Source organism: Macaca thibetana, chromosome 12, assembly GCF_024542745.1.
Source record: "Macaca thibetana thibetana isolate TM-01 chromosome 12, ASM2454274v1, whole genome shotgun sequence".
In the NCBI taxonomy this organism is placed as follows: domain Eukaryota; kingdom Metazoa; phylum Chordata; class Mammalia; order Primates; family Cercopithecidae; genus Macaca; species Macaca thibetana.
Window position 1 is genome coordinate 99,990,985 of NC_065589.1, and position 20,487 is coordinate 100,011,471.

General features: G+C 35.1%; 1 protein-coding gene across 1 annotated transcript in view; it reads right to left on the minus strand.

Annotated features, from left to right (window-relative positions):
- KYNU (kynureninase) overlaps positions 1-20,487 on the minus strand; it is a 167,349-nt gene that overhangs the window by 69,500 nt on the left and 77,362 nt on the right. The window contains exons 5-8 of the mRNA XM_050751744.1: positions 15,536-15,597; positions 14,137-14,208; positions 12,725-12,799; positions 10,058-10,204 (exon numbers count right to left, since the gene is read on the minus strand). Of these exons, the coding sequence (XP_050607701.1) occupies positions 10,058-10,204; positions 12,725-12,799; positions 14,137-14,208; positions 15,536-15,597 (356 nt within the window). The remainder of the gene's footprint in view (positions 1-10,057; positions 10,205-12,724; positions 12,800-14,136; positions 14,209-15,535; positions 15,598-20,487) is intronic.

A 20,487-nucleotide genomic window follows, 5' to 3' on the forward strand; every position in this document is an offset into this window, starting at 1 on the left:
TGGTCATCCTATGGGAGAAACACGACGCAGGAAATTCAAGTAGACAAAACATGGTGCCAATCACAACCGTCCCAACAAAGTCCAACTGACTTTTCAGACACATGGTGACTTTTAACCTTTATTCATCAATTTACCTAGTAGACTTATTATAAAGTGGATTTAAAGCAAGTATCTATCCTTCACATACTAGTGACAATTATATCTGGAGATAGCCCCATTTAGATATAAAATAAAAGAACAGTCTCCCATAAGATATTTTTCTACTGATTACTGTGTCAACCTGAATGGCCTATTCCTCAACCAAATTTACTTTATTTTAAAATATTTATTTATAAAGCGAATTTGATAATATTGAATAGACATGTATGGGACAATTCCCGAAGACACTGCTTCTAAATTGCTTCCTTTGATGCCAGTTTATATAGACAATATGACGATTATCTTCTTTGTTCACCACCCTCCTCCGTAAGATAGATTATCTGCTAGGAAAATAAACATTTTCTCTTCAAATCAACTAACCTTTCATGTTGACATCCCTAATCTTGTTTGCATAAATAATTTAACTGATGGAATAAGTGAATTTCAGAGAATGATGTGGAAGAAATCTCTCATATTTTATTGGGAACTATTTTTCTGCCCAAAGATCTTTTGGAATTCCATTTTTATTGCCATGAGACATAGCCTTCCTTTTCCATTTTTATGGAGGGTAGAATAACTTAGAACTGATGTGTATATTTCACGTTGGAACACTTTCATTTTTCAGTTTAACAAAGACTTAAATCTGCCTTCCTTGGTTAGTCAAGAGGCATGAAAAATGGAATATTCAAGATTATACCCTGGGCTTTAGGCAACTTAAGTATTTTATGAAATATCTATCACCTACAAAAAAACTTAAGTGTAACACTTCCTTTGGGAGGCCCTAAGTTTAGTTGTTATGCCAATGAATGAGGCTAGATCAGGAGAAATAGATATCCCTCATGGCTTTGATAACGGTGGCTGCAGAAGCAGAGATCCTGATTGACAACCAGGAGGCTTGCTTTTCCCAGATCTGTAATCCTATAATAACATCTGGAGGCCAGGCTTCATTTCCATTGAGAATTAATCATTATTTCTCAAATGCTCTATTTAATCAAAAGCTTAAACACCTGATGAAGATTTCTTAGAAACAGCTCAAAATTTTCAGATTCTTGGGCACTGATCCTCACCAACATACTTTGACTTATTTGACATATTTTAGGCTTCCACCTGCATGGATTTAAGACTACAGATTGCTCACTATATGTCTGAACAAAACAATCTTCCACTATTTCCAAAGTGAAGAGTAAAGGCCAATTAGTTAATGGAACATTGTGTCTAAGATTTATGACATTTTCCCCTACATCGAAGTAGAGGTCTAAATTCCTTAATCAATATTTTTCGTAAGCAGATATAGTACATCTTTTACCACCCTGAAAATATGTGTCAAGTACATATACACACATACATATATGCATATATAAGTATACCCACAAATATTTATAAATATATGTATGTGTGTGTGTGTTTAACATGTCTTTTTCTTGAATTCTGTGAATAGAACCAAAGGTGAGTTAAACTACAAGAGTTCAGCATAGATACTTTATTTCTGATGCTTACACACAACCTGTTTTTATTATCACTGAGGGAATGAGAGTGAATAAAAATGATTTCCTGTGAGATAAAAAAAAGTATGTGCATGAAATGGATCTGTCCTTTCATACCTTCACCTGTTCAACTGTATCATAATGACAGAGCATATTTATTTATTTATTTATTTAGAGACAGGGTCTCAACCTGTCCAGCAGGCTGGAGTGCAATGGTGTGATCTTGGTTCACTGCAGCCTCCACCTCCTAAGATCGAGTGATACTCCCACATCAGCCTCCTGAGTAGCTGGGACTACAGGCACACACCATCACACCCAGCTATATTTTAATTTTTTAAAATTTTTTATATAGACAATGTTTCAACATGTTGCTCAGGCTGGTCTCGAACTCCTAGGCTCATGCCATCCACCTGCTTCAGGCTTCCAAAGTGCTGGGACTGCAGGCGCCCAGCCAACAAACAGTTTTCAAATTCTTGCAAAGATACTGCAATTGCCTCCTTTTGTCCACTTGTATTGCATTCCAGTCTATTCTCATCACCATATGCAGGATATTTCTTTGTAAAATTAATACAAATACGGCTCTTTGAATGGCTAAAACCTTTCAATGGATTTCCATGGGTCTTCAGGGCAAAACTAAATGGCTTAGTGGGAACTTCTTTAGCTGGCCTTTGGTCTGCTTTATAGATTTGTCCTACCGTTTCTAAAATTATACAGATTACACTGAAATACTTACTTCCCTGCAATCCAACCAATATTTTTAACTTTCTAGCGTAGTTCCTATCACGCACAAAAAACTCCCCTAGAAGGGATTTTACCTGATAATTTCTACCTATATTCTATAATTGGCTCAGATCTCATCTTCTTTAAGAAGGTCTCACCCTGACAATCCAGGTTAAATTAGGTGTTTCTATTTGCAACTCCTTGATTATAATTTATGGATCAAATATATACTGATAAAAGATCCAAATGCATGCTACTCTATGGTTCTACCACAGAAACAATAGAGACAAGATTCATCTTATACACTAAGATCCTATTGGGTGAATGGGCAGTGACAATGGCAAAATGTCTCTAATGTCAACAATTTCTGGTAAAGATAACTTTAACATTCCAGTATTAAACTTCTATGAAGGAGGTTAATTTTTATGGGTAAAAATTTCATACATTATGCTAATTTATGTTATATTTGTATACAAAAGTGTTTAGTACTCATTTGTTCTAGCTAATTCATTGCTCAAGTTCTGATATCCCATGTATTAATGATATCATTCTACTGTAATAGAGATGTAATAGAGATATTAAATAGATATTATTCTATTATAATATTATGAGAGTTGATTTCCAATTTTCAGGACTGAAAGCATCATGGCCAAGCTTTCTGTTGAAATTTGAGGCTTGATCACTCAATCATTTGTGTTCTAAAATAATCTCAAAATTGTTTTTAAAAAATAATTAGGCCTACCTGAAGATAAATAGAAGGTTCACAGAGGGGGACATTCATATTTAAGTGTGGTTTGGGTACCTGTGATTTTACTAAATGATTTTATTAATGATGTCTTTATTCATATTTCTGATTTTTGCCTTAAATTATTCTGGATCCAGAAGTAATTCATTTTTATTCAAACTGCTTGGGCTATCACTGTGATTATTATTTGTTAATAATTTAAACAGCTTATGGTTGGGTCTAAGAGATGTGAGATGTTTGCACCCAAACAAAGCATCATGTCGCACACAAAGAAGTAGAAGCTAATAAAACAATGTTGGAGTTTGCAGAATTTGGTCTTCATTTTAAGCACCATTTGCATTCAACTTTTAGTAAGCTGAGAAAAAAAAAATATGCCATCATCCATATAGGTACACTGAAATGTGTAAAAGATGTGAGAAATTAAGGCAATCATTCATTCATTCATTCATTCATTCATTCATTCATTCATTCAACAAATAGTTATTTGGCTCTTCCTAAGAGCTGGCCCCATTTAAGTTTCCATGTGCTTTAAGCCACTTTAGATGAAACTGGAAAGGGATAGAGGAGTATAAAGAGTTTGTGCTGAGTTTTTTAAAAATAAGATTATTAAAATTTTTATAAGTTCTATCTCTTAACTTTTTAAAACTTCAGTGTAGTCTCTTGAGTCCTGGCCAAACTGCTTAGATTATTCTTTTTTTTTTTTTTTTTTTACTTTTATTCTGGTGTGGAAGTATTCAGTGACAGTCTTTAATAAAAAATTCTGGATATTTCACTTTCTGCCTAAAAAATCTCATTTCTTCATTATTTCTTTTTCCAACAAGCCCGGATAGTCCATTTTTTTTTCTTAACATGTTGACAACTGCTAACATTTATTGAGTGCTTAGCATCTGCTAAGCACTAAGTAGTTTTAAAATGGTATCTCTTTTCATTCTCTTTAGAACAAACCTATGAAGTTGGCACTATTATTTTCCTAATTTGTTAAATAGACAAATGAACTCACATTAGTAAGTGAATTAAAACTATGCTGAAAAGTAACGTAGAGACCTAGAGTCAAGTCCAGGTCTGACTGTGTCTTCCTGATCTACGTGTTCTGTTAATGAAAATGCTATACTGTGTCTTAAAATAAGTATCCTATTCCATCAGCAACACACAATACCTAGTTCCAGGTGTAGCAAACTAATAGCTGTTCTTGAGCATGCAGTAACACTTCATTTCCCAGAAAAGGTCATGGACTGAGTGTTAGTCAATGGAATATAAGTGGAAGTAAATGTTGCCATTTCTAAGCTAAGACTTTAAAGAAGTTAGTGTGCATTCCTTTGACTGAATCCAGACAGAGGCTCTAGGACACAAAAGCCAAAGGACACAACTATGAATATTTGGAAACCTTAATGGATGTAGAGAAAGTTAATTCCTGCCTGATGCATGAGTATAATATAAACATCTATCACTTGGAAGACATTTGTGATTGTATTTATTTGTAACCAATAACTATTCTACCTAACACATCAAGAGTTCTTATTAAAATATTTTTCATTATTTATTTCCTATTTCTTATCATAATCTAAATTTGTGAGAAAGTCTTTGTATCTCAGGATGATTTAGGCATATAGTCTTGATTTCTCTCTCTTTATATCTTATGGTCACCTTATCAATTTTCCATGAATTGTTTCAAATGCTTTGTGAAATGAGACAATAAAAGAAAAAAGAAAGAGAGAGAGCAAGGGAGAGGAAGAAAAGAAAGGAGAGAGGGGGGAAAGACTAAAGGGTGAGAAAAAAAAGGAAGAGGAGCAATGAAAGAGGAAGGACGAAAATGGGTTAGGAACAATGAGATCCTACGAGGGTATAACTGAGGAACATAAGAAATATTATATTTAGCCAACCTGAACCCCATTCCAACCACTTCCTCTTAGTCTCTCTCTACTGTAGGGCCATAGATGTGAAATATTTCCTTACTCATGCTGTTTCTTAGCTGCCATTTCAGGAAGCAGTGAGTCATTAGCAGGAATCTGCTAGGTTTTTTTCTGGGAAAGATTTAGCACTTAGGATGAAAGAAACAGATGAAGCTGCCCTGCTGCTTCTCCCTTCTTCCTTCTCTCTGCCTTAAATAGAAATGAGATTTCTGGATTTGAGACAAATATCTTGTGACTGTGATGGAAAAAGTCCGGGAAAATTCTAAGGAAACTCGGGAGATGGCACTCAGACATAACTGAGTTGCTGAGTGCACCCCAGCAGCCCCCTGCCTCAAGTCTTTCATGGTGAGAAAAAGAAATCTGTATTTTTCATCCAAGGTTAACATCGTTTCTTGTAGCTGAAAACGTTCATCTTTGATTCAGAAATATAAAAAGAAAGACCCTGAAAAGATGAAATTAATAAGAGATTGGTTAAAAAGGTCAAGAACAGAAAAGCTGAGTGTACTGGTCCAGAAAGATGGTGGCATGATGATACAGTAGAGCCATCTTGTGGGTGACACAAATCTCGTTGGAGCATACTGATCCCAAGGTACATATAGGACATCCAGATGTAGTGGGAAGATGCAGGCTATTTCCTATTGTATGAGTAGCCTGGAGTCTGCACTTGACAGTGATAGCTGAATTATGGCAGTGGTTAAGAATCACTAGAGATAGTAATACCGGGGACAATCAGAAATATCTACAATTAGTGGGTGTAGGAAAGAAGTTCCTAGTAGAAACAAGTAACAGAGTATGAAAAATATAGAAACATGGAAGTAAGGAAGAGCTCCAAAAAGATGGGTTGGCACACCTTTATCTTCAAAGAGACATCTTCAAACTGATGTCTCTTGCCACATGCTGGCCCTCCCTTGTGACTGAGCTCTCTAATCTGTTTTCCTTGGCTTCCCCCACTTGCTACAATCTCAGGCCTCCTCAGTTAAGAAAAGCCTCAGTATCTTAAATTAATTGTGTGAATCAAAGTCATACTATCAATTGTTCTTTTTATTAATTAGTTTTCTTCCTTGATGATCACTGGAAATCTTGTATTTTCTCTCTCCTTCAAAATCAATTTCTATACCACCTACAATCAAATTAGGAAAAGAAAGATAACCATATAGAAAAATGGGCAAGACACTTGAACAAGCATTTCATAAGATATACAGAAAGATATACAGAAAGCCAATAAATATTGGAAGATTCTCAATCTTATCAATAATCACGGAATTGCAAAATAAAACTGCCATGCATTACCACTGCAAACTACTTAGAACAACTAAAATTATAAAGACTGAAAATAGTAACTATTGGTGAGGCTTTAGTGAAACAGTCTAATACATGCTAGTAGAAGAACAAGTTTTTGAAGGATTGGCATTATTGATTAGAAATATACAAATACCTTATGGTCCAGGAATTCTACTTCTAGGTATATACTTAACAGAAAAGTGTATGAATGTCTACTCCCCCAAAATGTATGTGAATATTTAGAGTAGCATGGATTATTATATTAATAGCTCTCAATTGAAAATAAAATCCAAATATCTACCCCCAATAAAATGGAAAAAAAAAATGTGATCTATTTCATACTATGTAAAAATACACTGAAATAAAAACAAAAACAAACAAAAGTACTGCTAGATATCGCATGAATGAATCTCACACATATAAAAGTCAGCAAACAAGTCAAACACAAAACAAAGTTTATAAGAGATGAGCATCTAAAATCCCAAATTCAGAAATCTGAAAGGCTCCAAAATCCAAAACTTTTTGAACACTGACAGAATGCTCAAAGAATAAAAATTTCATTGGAGCACTTGAGATTTCCAGATTTGGTGTGTTCAAGCAGTAAGTATAATGTAAATATTCCAAAATCCAAAAATATCCAAAACACTTCTAGTCCTAAGTATCTCAGGTAAGAAATACTCAACCTGCATATGCCTTCGTATAACGTTCAAAACTAGACAAAATAATGCATTTATATAAAGTTCAAAATGGACAAAGCTGACTATGTGGTTAGAAGTCAGGGGAATTGTAAATTTGAAAGGGGGATGCTATGGTCTAAATGTTGGTCTCCCCAGACCCCAATTTTATATGTTACAACCTTATACCCAATGTGACAGTATTAGGAGGTCAGGGCTTTGGAAGTGATTAAGTCATGATGAAGTGATTCCTCATGAATGGAATTAGTCCTTTGTATTAGAGGCTCTAGACAGCTCCCTTAGCCCTTCTGCCATGTGAGGAAGGGCAAAGCAACAAGGCATCATCTGTGAAACAAATAGCAGCCCTAAGCAGACACCAAGTCTGCTGTCATCTTGATCTTGCACTTCCCAGCCTACAGAACTGTGAGTAATATATTTATGTTGTGTTTACATTACCCAGTTTAACGTATTTTGTTAGAGCAGACCAAGTGGACAGAGACAGAAGGTAATAGGTACTATTTGGAAGAAGACACAATTGAGGATTCTGAGTGTTGGAAATACTTTTTTTCTTGATAGGGGTGATGGTTATAAGGCCTCAGAATCACCCATGAAGCTATTTGCTTATGATTCATGCTGTTTTTGGTACACATACATTTCTTAAATTAAAATATTTATCACGATTTCTGTTTCTTCTTCCTTATACATGACTATGAAGATTTTACTTCAGAATCTCCTGATTGACTCTCATTGCTCCATCCCACCATCATTTTGTATTCCCACCATGCTTTATTTCTGAAAACTTGTTTTTGCCTCACATGTCCAAATCTACCAGTGACCATGTTATGCCCTTTGTTCCTAGAATTTCCTATCTCTTTCTTGATTGACACCTTTAATTTCTTCTCTGCCTCTCTCTTCAGCTTTATTCATAGATGACTAGACCACCCAAGAGACCTATCGAAGTCTACATTTCAAAGAACTTTGCCTCACCTCGGTTGATAGTAGGAGGAACTGTATAGGAAGAGGGTAAAAATTTGTTAGAATAATCTTGATAATGGATAAATCTACATCTGCTCTATCCCCATTTTATTCCCATAGTATTGATTGCTTCTTCATAGTCACATTTAAAACTGCTCATTCCTACCTTCATTTATTTGACTGAGAGTTCCATGAGACTAACTTGGTAGACATTTATTATATTTTTTAAGTAAAAGAAAGCCTGCAAAACATTGAACAAATTTAGCAATTGAAGTACTTAAGTATGAGATTTACATATAAAACCTAAAGTAAACAAATTTATTTTGTGTTTCAATGGGAAACAAAAGAAAGTGTCTATCTCAACCACTTTATAATGTCCTATTAATTGAGAAGAGTATAAAGGTAAGGAAACCATCATTTAATGGCAGAATGTGTGCCAATCCATTTGGTGTTTTATATTCATCATTCTCACACTGAATGTATAAGGTGGGTGCTGTTATGTTAAATTAGCACTTTTAAAGAGAGAGATGCAGAGAAGTCAAGTAACTTGCTTAAGATCATGTAACAATTAAATGACCTAGCCAAGATTTGAACCTCAGATTGTGTGATCGAAAACCCATGGTCTTTCTTCTGTATCTTGTTGTCTTATATCTAGGAAGGTTAATGAGACATACGTGTATACTAAGGAAGCAGGGACTGCTGATTCCTTGCATAATATTTTAAAATATGATTTTTTATTGGCATCCCTTTATTTTGGTGCTTAACATTTAATATCTAAATTAAGAGACATTATCTTTATATCTTTTGTAATGCACCACTTTCAGAGTTATCCATCAAACCAGTTGGAAGTCGTTAGAAATTCCTAGAGACTGCTGATAACAGTGCTAAATATCTTTTCATTAGTTCCATTCATTAGCTTCAATAACTGAATATATTAACTAGACCCCACACGTATATTAATCCCATAACTTATTAATGCTCAGAATAAAATTCAATTGTTACATTTTTAAATACATGACTTGATTGCTGAATGAAATAGAAGTGCTATTTAAGGATTTTAACACAAATTGTGACTGTTGAATGTTGCCTCTTTAATTTTTTTTCAAATAAATACTAAAACCACTTTTTACAAACACTTATATACAAAGAGACACGACTTTCAAAACAATTTAACTGTGATTTAGTAGTGGGTAGGAAAAAAATAAAGCTCTCGTTACAGGCAGTATAAAAATTTTTTAAGAGTCTTAGGAATAAAATGGCCTCCTTAAAGTAACTTGTATAAAATTTGATCTACTGATAAAATTTAATTCTGCATGTCTTCTTTAGATACTCAGTGTTAAGTGAAAACTGATTTATATTTAGAATGAGTTATGACAAAGTACCAGTTGAATTTTTAACAGACCTAGCATGTAGTTCCTATCCTAAGTATTTTGTCTGCTTCCTGCTGACTGACCAGCTGAGTACCAATGGCATCACCTGCAGCTTGCCTGGCCTGTTGACTAGAGGCAAATGCATAGAGCAGCTGCTACTAAGGAGGTGAGACCACAGAAGTGCCAAAAAAAAAAAAAAAAAAAAAAAGCAGTTTAAATAGAGATGCCTAAAGCAAAAAAAAGCAAAAAAGAATACAGATTTTCTTTTAAATGTAAGGCTTACTTGTTTTTTTTGTTGTTGTTGTTGTTGTTTTTTTGTTTTGTTTTTTTTTTTTTTTTGAGACGGAGTCTTGCTCCATTGCCCAGGCTGGAGTGCAGGGGCGCAATCTCGGCTCACTGCAACTTCCGCCTCCTGGGTTCAAGCGACTCTCCTGCCTCAGCCTCCCAAATAGCTGGGATTACAGGCACCCACCACCATGTCCGGTTAATTTTTGTATTTTTAGTAGAGACAAGGTTTCACTATTTTGGTCAGGCTGGTCTCGAACTCCTGATCTTGTGATCTGCCCACCTTAGCCTCCCGAGGTTCTGGATTACTGGTATGAGCCACCGTACCCCACCCTAGGCTTACTCTTTTTTTTTTAACTATTGAAATAGTTTTACTCAGACACAAGCTAAAGCACTTCACAAGTCACGCAATTAGAACACTCTTAAGTAGAGTGATGTTTGGAGTAAAGTGGGAAGAAGTAAATGGTGTGCATACCTTCGCTTGTCCAGCTTTTGTGATGGCAGGAATATTAAAGTGCTGTCCAGTGTAAAAATGTACCCCACTGAACAGGATCACTGCAATTGAGTCTCCTTCCTTCTCAATTACTTCAAGGATATCCTCTATTCTTAAGGTTTCTTCCCCCTAAATCAAGTTAGGCACAAGTTAGGTCATATCAATAATAATAAATTTGTAATTTCATATTGCCAATCTAAATTTCACCGTGAGCTCTTTTGCATTAGAAGGTTTTTTTTTTTTCAGATTAAGGCTCTTTAAAATCTGACATAGAAGCAGCATTTAAGCATATTTTTTATTATTAAGAAATGATAATTAAAAAGTAAAAAGTGGTTTTTAAAGTGAAAGTCTGCAAAAGCCTAATTGTTTGATTTATTCTCTAGTTTTTAAAAATTAATTTGTAACATTTCCACAGCTATAAGTTGTTTTCTCCTTATTCCTGACTAATAAAACACCATAAAGTGCAAGAAGTCTATTATATAGCAAAATAAATGATCAGAAATTGGTATTGTATTTATCAGTCTAATATCCTGTTATTTTTTCCAAAAACATGCCAGGTACGGTGACTCACGCCTGTAATCCCAGCACTTAGGGATGTCAAGGTGGGCAGATCACTTGAGGTAAGGAGTTCGAGACCAGCTTGGCCAACATGGTGAAACCCAGTCTTTATTAAAAATACAAAAATTATCTGGGTGTGGTTGTGCATGCCTGTAATCCCAGCTACTTGGGTGGCTGAGGCATCTATCCAGTAAGTTTTCTTTTCTTTTTTTTTTCTTTTGAGATGGAGCTTCACTTTTGTTGCCCAGGCTGGAGTGCAAAGGCGTGATCTTGACTCACCACAACCTCCACCTCCTGGGTTCAAGTGATTCTCCTGCCTCAGCCTTCCAAGTAGCTGGGATTATAGGCATGTGCCACCACATCTGGCTAATTTTGTATTTTTAGTACAGATGGGGTTTCTCCGTGTTGGTCAGGCTGGTCTTGAACTCCCGACCTCAGGTGATCTGCCCACCTCAACCTCCCAAAGTGCTGGGATTACAGGCGTGAGACACTGCACCCGGCCATGAATTTTCTCCAGTGCTGTCTGACATGATTTTGAGGTCAATGCATCATTAATTACATTAATATTTGGGGGAAGCTCATTAAGATATCATCCTATAGTTTACTTTTAATTTTTAATTATTTTGGTATTTGCCAATTACTCTGCTCATGTTAAGAGAGTACGTGTGTGTGTCAGTGTGTATGTGTGTGGGTGTGTAATACATTCTCTACTAGAAGAAACTAGGAATTTGTTTACAAAATGGGCATCAATAAAAATCGGTATCCCAATATTAACTGGATTATTATTAAAATCTCTGAATTATTAAGTGAAGTATACTTTATATAAATAAAAGAATTTCACTAATTGTAAGTAAAATTAATAACTTAGCAATCCAAAACTCTTTATTCTTAAAATAATCTATATGGTTTACCTGCTGTAATTTCCAATAAAGTGGTAAGGAAAATATTATAGATACTAATACTTAATTTATATCTTAAAAAATCAGTATTAAGCACATAAGAAATATATTTCTCCATGACAGGGTACGGCCCTCTCTCATGTTGATGTGTTCTAGGTAATGCTCAACAGTGGTCCCAAGATTATGAGTAACTCATGAAACTCCACAATATTTTGGTCACTTATGTCATTATTAGCAGCTATATTCATTTTTGCTAGAAACTAACAATTTATATCCTCTCAATTTATATCCTCTCAGGTGAGAACTTTTTATTCCATTAATTTATTGCATGTTGGCAAATGGAAGTGAACAGAGTATATCTTTAATCTATTCAAAGTAATTCTGGGTTGAAAGAAGTAATTGTTCAAACAATGACTTAGCGGCCTGGGATCCTCTTATGTGAAACCCAAAATTTATTCTGTATGATTCACCTAGTGACAAATTACACAAGTTGCAGGGTTTACATGTCAAAGTCTGTGCAGCTGAGCCTTGTATCTCTATTAATGTAAAGTACACATTTAGGTCTTAGGTCAAGCCTGATTAGATACATGCTTTTGTTATCTGTTTAAACATAAAGGAGTCTCAGAGAATAAAGTAACTTTCCCAAAGTCACATACCCAGTAAACTGGAGCGTCTGAGACTTCACTGGAAATATTAGCCAAGCTGTAAATCCCAAACTCTTCCCATTATACCACATCCCTTTCTTCACTATCCTACTCTAAACACAAAGAAAATGTGTGATACTTAGAATAAGAGGGGACATGAAAGATAGTCACGATTCCATTTCAACAAATAATTCTGGTCTTTAGCATGATTTTAATGGCACCCATGGGCACGACATATGAAATTGAAAATGATATAGTGAATTTGTCACCCTTTTCCCATCCCATTGAAGAATATGGCAGACTCCAGTGGTATTAACAGAAAAATAGTTTGCTTGCCATTTGGCTAGCCCTTGAAAAATGAAAATAAATACACATCTGAGTTACTCCATTTTAAGTAAAATGATCTAATAGTAACAGAAGTATGGGTCCTTCATGCTTTCTTGAAAGTTCCATTAAAATAATGAAGATTTTAATAAACTTTTGAGGAAAATGAATAAAATATCAATACTAAACAAGGCATGATGAATATTTCTTTCTTTCTCATATACCTCTCTTGGCTTTATCATCCGCATACTTTCTTCAATGTTAAGTCCGTGAAGTTGTAGTTGTGACTCAATAGCATACTAAAAAGGAAAGATGATTTATTTATCAAATCAAGCTGAGAGCACAGAAGTACACTGAAATAACAAAGTAAAAATAAAGGCATATTACTATATTAAATCCAAGGTGAAGGTTAAAACACCTAAACAAAATACACAACAGAGAAGAACCACTTAATAAAATTCACATATAGAATTCTGAAAACAGAGGGATCTTCTTGATTTAAGAAATTATAAGAGATTTTAGAATAAGAAATTAAATAATCTAAGTCAAAGTCAGAATTTGCAAAATAAGCAAAGTGAATAGTAGCGACTTGTTATGCTTGAGCCTAGGATATAGAAATGGCTTACCCTAGGAAGAGTAAGTTAGCTAAAAAAAGGCATTAAGAAGTTTACTTCATGAAGAGTATCAGACATGTATGAAGATAAGCCACCACACCAACATGGAATCTTTTGCAGATATTAGGATTTTAATCCATTTTAGTAAGATATTAGGGTTTTATTCCTTTTGACATAATTACTTGCCCTGAAATTACAAGGGCTAGAATAATAGCAATAATACAGAGAAATAAAGTTTCTCTAACACCAAAACTAAAATATAAAATGTACTTTTGAAATTTATTTATTATTTACTTTATAAAGACGAGTTCTCACTATGTTGCCCAGGTTTGTCTCAAACTGCTGGACTCAAGTGTTCCTCCTGCCTTGGTTTCCTGAAGTGTTGACATTGCAGGCATGAGCCACTGTGCTAGACTTAAAATGTACTTTTATTTGTGTTTATGTCTGAAACCATTAAATTTCTTATCAAGAACAAACATCTCTTCCAGTAAGAAACTACCAAATTTCTTATCAAGTAAAGTAATGTGACTTTTTTTTAGTAAATCACAAGAAATATTTTTAATCTCTAATAAATAATATTTCGATAATAATGGTCCAACATGCTAGCATGATATGAAAAGAAACTGGACAAATAAAAGTTTATATTCCTATTCTATTTAGCTAAAGGGTTAAGCACTGGGGTTTGTATTGATTTGATTTCATAAAATAAAACAGCAACAAGAATTAATAAAACATTTATAACTGCACACTTGATTTAGACCAGTGGTTTGCTCAGTGTCTTTAAAAAGACTAATAAATCAATGTTCCTATTCAGTTCTCTCTTCCCTTAACAGGTGTTTTACTTTAACACAAGAAATAAAGCTATAATCTATTAAAAAAATCTAAATCAAAAGCCTTTGACAGATCTTTTTATTGTAAGATTGCTTGGAAAAGCTTAGTGAGTAAACATTCAAGTCAGGCAAATGATACGCTGCTCTAGGAAGAGTAGAAAGAACAGAAATATAATTTGAAGAAGTCCTTACATGATCAGAAGGGAAGGCTTTGGCTTCTAGAAGAATTTTGTATCGTTTTGGCGTAGGCTTAAAAAATGATAACTGCAATAAAATGGATTTATTGAGAAAGCATTAATGCACAATTTATACATTTGTTCATTTTATGCCACACTTTCATTTTATAATCTCCAGTATTTTAAAGACATTAATTAACTCAACATCTTAAGTGTTTGTCAGGGCTACCTTTTCAATTAGCCTGTTTCCAGTGAATTGCAAAGAGAAAGAAGATATTGGCTCAATTTGCTTATCAATGAAACAGCAAACTCGGGGAAAAATGTGAATGAGATAACAAATCCTCAAACTTTACTTATATATTAATAGATGAAACTTAAAGTCTGATGATTAACAACAAAAAAAAAAGATGTTAATTGAAAAATTAGCTTCCCAAAGCATTTCATGGTAATTTTGATGGCATCACACTGAAATATTATGGTCTATGTATGTCTTATTTGTATTGACAGTAGCTCATTTGTTCAGTGAAGCTCTTTCATTTCTCCACACTGTTCCTAGAGAGTGATATTAACAATAATAACAACGAAGATAATAGCTACTATTAACTGGGTGTTGATCATTGGCCAGGGCGCTAAAGCAATTTTCACATATTATTACATTTAATTATCATGCAGATCTTTGAGGTAGATATTATTTTTCTTATTTTTACAAAGGAGAATGTTAAGACTTAGAGATGCCAAAAGCCTTTTTTCAACTTCAAATAGGCATTATGTAATTTAGCTGGGAGTCAAATCCAGGAATATCTGAACTTGTAGACATGTTTCCAAAACATACTTAAAAAATGAAATCAAGATTCTTCAAAGCATTGGGCAATCACCATTAACACAATATCCCAAATAGATAATATATTTGACATTTTAAGGTAAAACTATTTATTAAGATGTAAGAAGTACTTTAAACACATTACTCATTTAAGGTACTAGCCCCCTTTCTAAAAATTTAATTCTCCAAGTCTTTTTTAACCTATATTAATCTACAAAAGTATACTGATCCACTAACTCACTCTGCTGAAGCTATTGGAAAATTGTCTTTCCAAAAAGCTCAGTGCTTTGCTAGCATTGTGCATCACTGTTTTGCAGGCTTGCAAGTAGTTTGCCTATTTACTCATTATGGCTCCTATTCTTTATTTTCCCAGACAAGAACTGTTCATTATTCTAAAGCTCTTCTCAAGAGTCAACTCTTCCATGATCAGGAAGAAGCTATTATATCATGGTCCAGCATTTCCTAGTAAAAATGAAAATAACCTCACAGTTTATTTTTAAATAAGAAACTCCCAGAAGCTCATGAATTAAAGATAGAAAAACATCAGATTCTGTAAATGAATGTGTTCTAAACATTAGTGGGAGAGAAAACTTACCAATAGAAGATGTAAATTTACAGTCAAAGCATTCATTAGGGCTATTTCTTTCTCATTGGCTCCTGTAAAATAAGCATATCATAATTTAGATGTTTCTATTATGTCTAAAGATACTGAAAAAACAAAGAAGGAAGGCTTCACTCAATCATTCTTAACGTCTTTAGAGATAAGGGCGTATTTGATGTGTCATCACAAAGAAATGGAAGTTTTCCCACTTGACTCATTTTATCAAATGATATCTGGACTTAGATGCACATAGCTAGCTAAAATTATGTTTCTTTTATGATGTAGTAAGTAACAACAAAATAATGAAGCATTTGCTTTTGCCTGTAAACTAAAAAATGATATATTCTATTATCAGCTCAATTGTCAAATTCCCAAGGAGCATATTTTTGTGGTAAGTATATCTTCAAAGGAATCTAAAAAGATATTAAGGCCAATTACATTTTTAAAGTTGGTTGCTTCCAACATCAAATTAAAATGCACCTTTTATAAAAGGAGGTTACTTTGTGAATCATAACTCACTGTGATTACAGTGAAATACATAACAAGACAAAACAGCTGCATAGCAAATTATGACCCAAATAGCTCTGACATTTATTCATACACACTGAGATAAAAGATAATATAGACATGTATTATCTGATGAGAAAATATGCAAAAGTCAGATATCCACTACATAATTATTAATATAATCTGATCTAATTCCTGCTAACAAGGGTTTTGACACTAGAAACAGATCCAGAGACAGGGAATACATTGGTTACTTAAGAATTCAAAGCATAATAACAACAATAATAATACCATCCATGTTTTGAGTTCTTATGATGTTTCTTCAAGGCAATTAGACCTGTGTAATAGAAATTATGTCCCTTTACTGTCACTGAGAAAAATGGGATGTGTACCTTAATGTTTGAAGGCCGAACTAGATGTTAGAGAAAATGTATAATACAAATCCTACATTTTGTATCCAGAGGGATATTTCTGAGAGTCTCATTTCAAAAGAATAGACAGTAAGTAGAATAAATCTAATAGATTCCAGGATAAGTTCACTAGAGGGGAGAAGCCATGTAAATAAGTATATAATTTAAGAATTTATATTTCAACATAGCCATTTAAGGAAGGACCTGTATCTTTATTGCGTCAAGGAAAACTTCTTGTTGCATTTGCCACGTAGATTTCTCCATTTGACAGACAAGGTTGATGAACAAGTGGTGGAAGTTAAAAGATGTATCTCTGATCATTGTAAGGTCAATAATATCTAACGTCAAGGGGCAATAAGAAAAATCTCAGTGTATATTCCTAGAACTAAATGAAATTTGTCCTAGATATACTAAATAGATATGAATATAAGCTTATGTTGCATGTAGTGACATATGCCTTCTTCTTTTCCATGTTTCGAAAAGAAGATTTCTTTGAAATATGGTTTAAAAAATACCACCATCTTCATTATATTTGTTTCTCTACATTATTGTGGAGGCTAAAGCAACTCCATATTGGGTGTTAACCTGCCATGTTGACTTCTGAGTAACCCTTATTCTGGGAATGCCTTTAAGATTTCTATTTAAACTACTGCTCCCATAAATCCTGCTCTTAGGCAGATTCACGTAGCATTCTTGCCTTTCCCTGAGAGGTTGACATCAATTGTTCCACACAATCCTTCCCTGTGTTTTACATGTAAGTTCTACCTCTGGTGGGTAATGGTGTGGCGGGGGGTGGGTGGAGGGGGGGATTCACTATCTAATCTCGCTGTTGCCAGTTGCCGGGACATCATGACTTTTGTTTCTCACTCCCTATTAAATATTTCTTTCTGAGAAACTGGATTTGTTAGTCTTTTGCTTGGGCCTTTCAGCTACCTCCGATTTGGGGGATAGGTTTGCATAAACTGCTGACCACAGAACAATTATAGTGTGAATTTTTACTGCTATTTCTAAAACAAACACTAAAGTAACTTGGTCTTACTCTTGACTCCCTGATATTTACACACATCTTTTGGGAAACCCATTTATTTAAAAAAAATGGCAGGGTGAGTGGAAGGAGGAAAGAAAAAGCAATATGGAGAAAAATACAGAATTAGTAGAAAGAGAAGCATTTCAAAGAATAAAGTGAGGAGAAAATTAAAGAAAAAATAATTATCACAAATAAAAATCAAGAAATGGAAGAGGCAGGAAGAAGGAGACTTTCTGTAGCTCAGACATTCCTTTTTTGCTTAAATATTATATTCTGATTAAAATGGATATCGTGGTAGACTGAGGCAGGAGGAATGCTTGAACCCAAGTGTTCAAGATGGGCTTGGGCAACACAGCGAGATTCTGTCTCTGCAAACAATTTTTTAAAAATTAGCCAGGTATAGTGGCATGCTCCTATAGTTTCAGCTACTCTGGAGGCTGAGACAGGAAGAGTGCTTGAGGTTTTAGTGAACTATAAATTTTACCACTGCACTCCACACTCTAGCCTGGGTGACAGAGTGAGAACCTGTATCTAAAAAAAGCAAAAACAAAAAACAAAGAAAGAAATAAGAAAACAAAAAACAGATAAAAAGAAAAAGAAAAACATAAAAGAAAAAGAATTTGGATATAGGCTGGGCGTGATGGCTCACATCTGTAATTCCAACACTTTGGGAGGCCAAGGTGGGTGGATCATATGAGCTCAGGAGTTCAAGACCAGTCTGGGCTACATGGCGAGACCCTGTCTCTACTAAAAATACCAAAAATAGCTGGACATGGTTGTGCATGCCTGTGGTCCCAGCTACTTGGAAGGCTGAGTTGGAGGATTGCTTGAGCCTGCGGAAGGTCGTGGGGCAGGAGAGGTAGCAGTGCACTGCGGCCTGGGTGACAGAGGTAGATTCTGTCTCAAAAAACAAAAACAAACAAAAAAAGGATATAGATTCCTGGACATTTTGGTTCTCCAAACAATACAATGTTCATTTTGAATCACCTAAAATTTTTCTGGCTTGGGAATTGATGCACTTACACACATGTTCCCCTCCAGATGTGCTGGGCAGAATTAAACTACACTTACACTTGGTATAGAGCTTCCCTCATCTCACTTTCAACGGCCTCCTCAAACTTGGACCAATTCTTTGTAAATAATCCCTTCCTGATTTGAATAATTTGTCTGTACACATACACAAACATTATTGTACAATGGACCACTTTAAATTAAACTTAACTGAGCACATCACAAAATGTAATCTTCATCTGCTACTGACCTTTGTCCAAGGACAGGGTTAGTCCAACATGCAAGAATGTGTACACCTATAACCGTGGGTGGTGCAAATAGTAAAGTTTCAAAACATTAACAGAAGTGTTTATTACAAATATTACCTAAAGGCACTAAATAATTTAGCATTCTTAACATCAAAGAGCTACAACAGACTGATTTTTAGTGTACAGGCATACTCTGTTTCATTGCACTTCACTTCATTGTTTTTTGTCTTCTTTTATTTTGTCACTGGGCTGGAGTACAGAGGCATGATCACAGCTCACTGCAAACTCGGCCTCTCAAGATCAAGCAATCCTCCTACCTCAGTTGCACCACGTCCAGCTAATTTTTGGTATTTTTGATAGAGACAGGGTTTTACAATGTCCAGGCTGGTCTCAAACTCCTGAGCTCAGGCTATCTGCCTCCCAAAGTGCTGGGGGGATTATAGGCATGGGCCACCACACCTGGCATTTTGTTTGTTTTTAAAACAAACTGTAGGTCTGTGGTAACCCTCCATCAACTGATCTTATCAGTGCCATTTTTCCAAAAGCATGTGCTCACCTCATGTCTCTGTATCACATTTTGATAATTCTTGCAATATTTCAAACTTTATTATTATTTCTGTGATCAATTATATTTGATGTTAATGCTGTAATTATTTTGGCATGCCACAAACCACATTCACATAAGACAGAGAACTTAATCAATAAATGTTGTGTGCTCTGACTGCTCCACTGATCAGCCCTTCCCCCATTTCTCTCCCACGTCTCCAGACTCCCTATTCCCTGAGACTCAACACTGAAAATAAGCCAATCAATAACCCCACAATGGCCTTTAAGTGTTCAAGTGAAAGGAAGTGTCACATGCTTCTCTCTTTAAATCAAAAGCTAGAAATGATAAAGCTTAGTGAGGAAAACGTGTCAAAAGCCAAGGTAGGCTGAAAGCTAAATCTCTTGTGCCAAACAGCCAAGTTGTAAATGCAAAGAAAATGTTCTTGAAAGAAGTTAAAATTGCTACTTAGTGAACGTAAGAATGACAGGAAAGACCAACAGCCTTGATATGGTTTGGCTGTGTCCCCACCCAAATCTCATCTTGAATTCCCATGTATTGTGGGAGAGACCTGGTGGGACGTAATCATGGGGGCAGGTCTTTCCTGTGTTGTCCTTATGATAGTGAACAAGTCTCATGAGATCTGATGGTTTTAAAAATGGGAGTTTCCCTACACAAGCTGACTCTTTGCCTTCTGCCATCCATGTAAGATGTGACTTGCTCCTCCTTGCCTTCTGCCATGATTGTGAGGCTTCCCCAGCCATGTGGAACTGTGAGTTCTCTGGAAAACCTCTTTCCTTTGTAAATTGCCCAGTCTCAGGTATGTCTTTATCGGCAGCATGAAAACAGACGAATACAGTAAATTACTACCAGTAGAATGGGACATTGCTGAAAAGATACCCCAAAACGTGGAAGCAACTTTGGAACTGGGTAACATGCAGAGGTTGGAATGGTTTGGAGGGCTCACAACAAAACAGGAAAATGTGGGAAAGCTTGGAACTTCCTAGAAACTTGTCAAATGGCTTTGACCAAAATGCTGATAATGATACGGACAATGAAATTCAGGCTGAAGTAGTCTCAGATGGAGATGAGGAGCTTGTTGGTAACTGGAGCAAAGGTGACTTTTGTTATGTTTTAGCAAAGAGACTGGTGGCATTCTGCCCCTGCCTAGAGATTTGTGGAACTTTGAACTTGAGAGA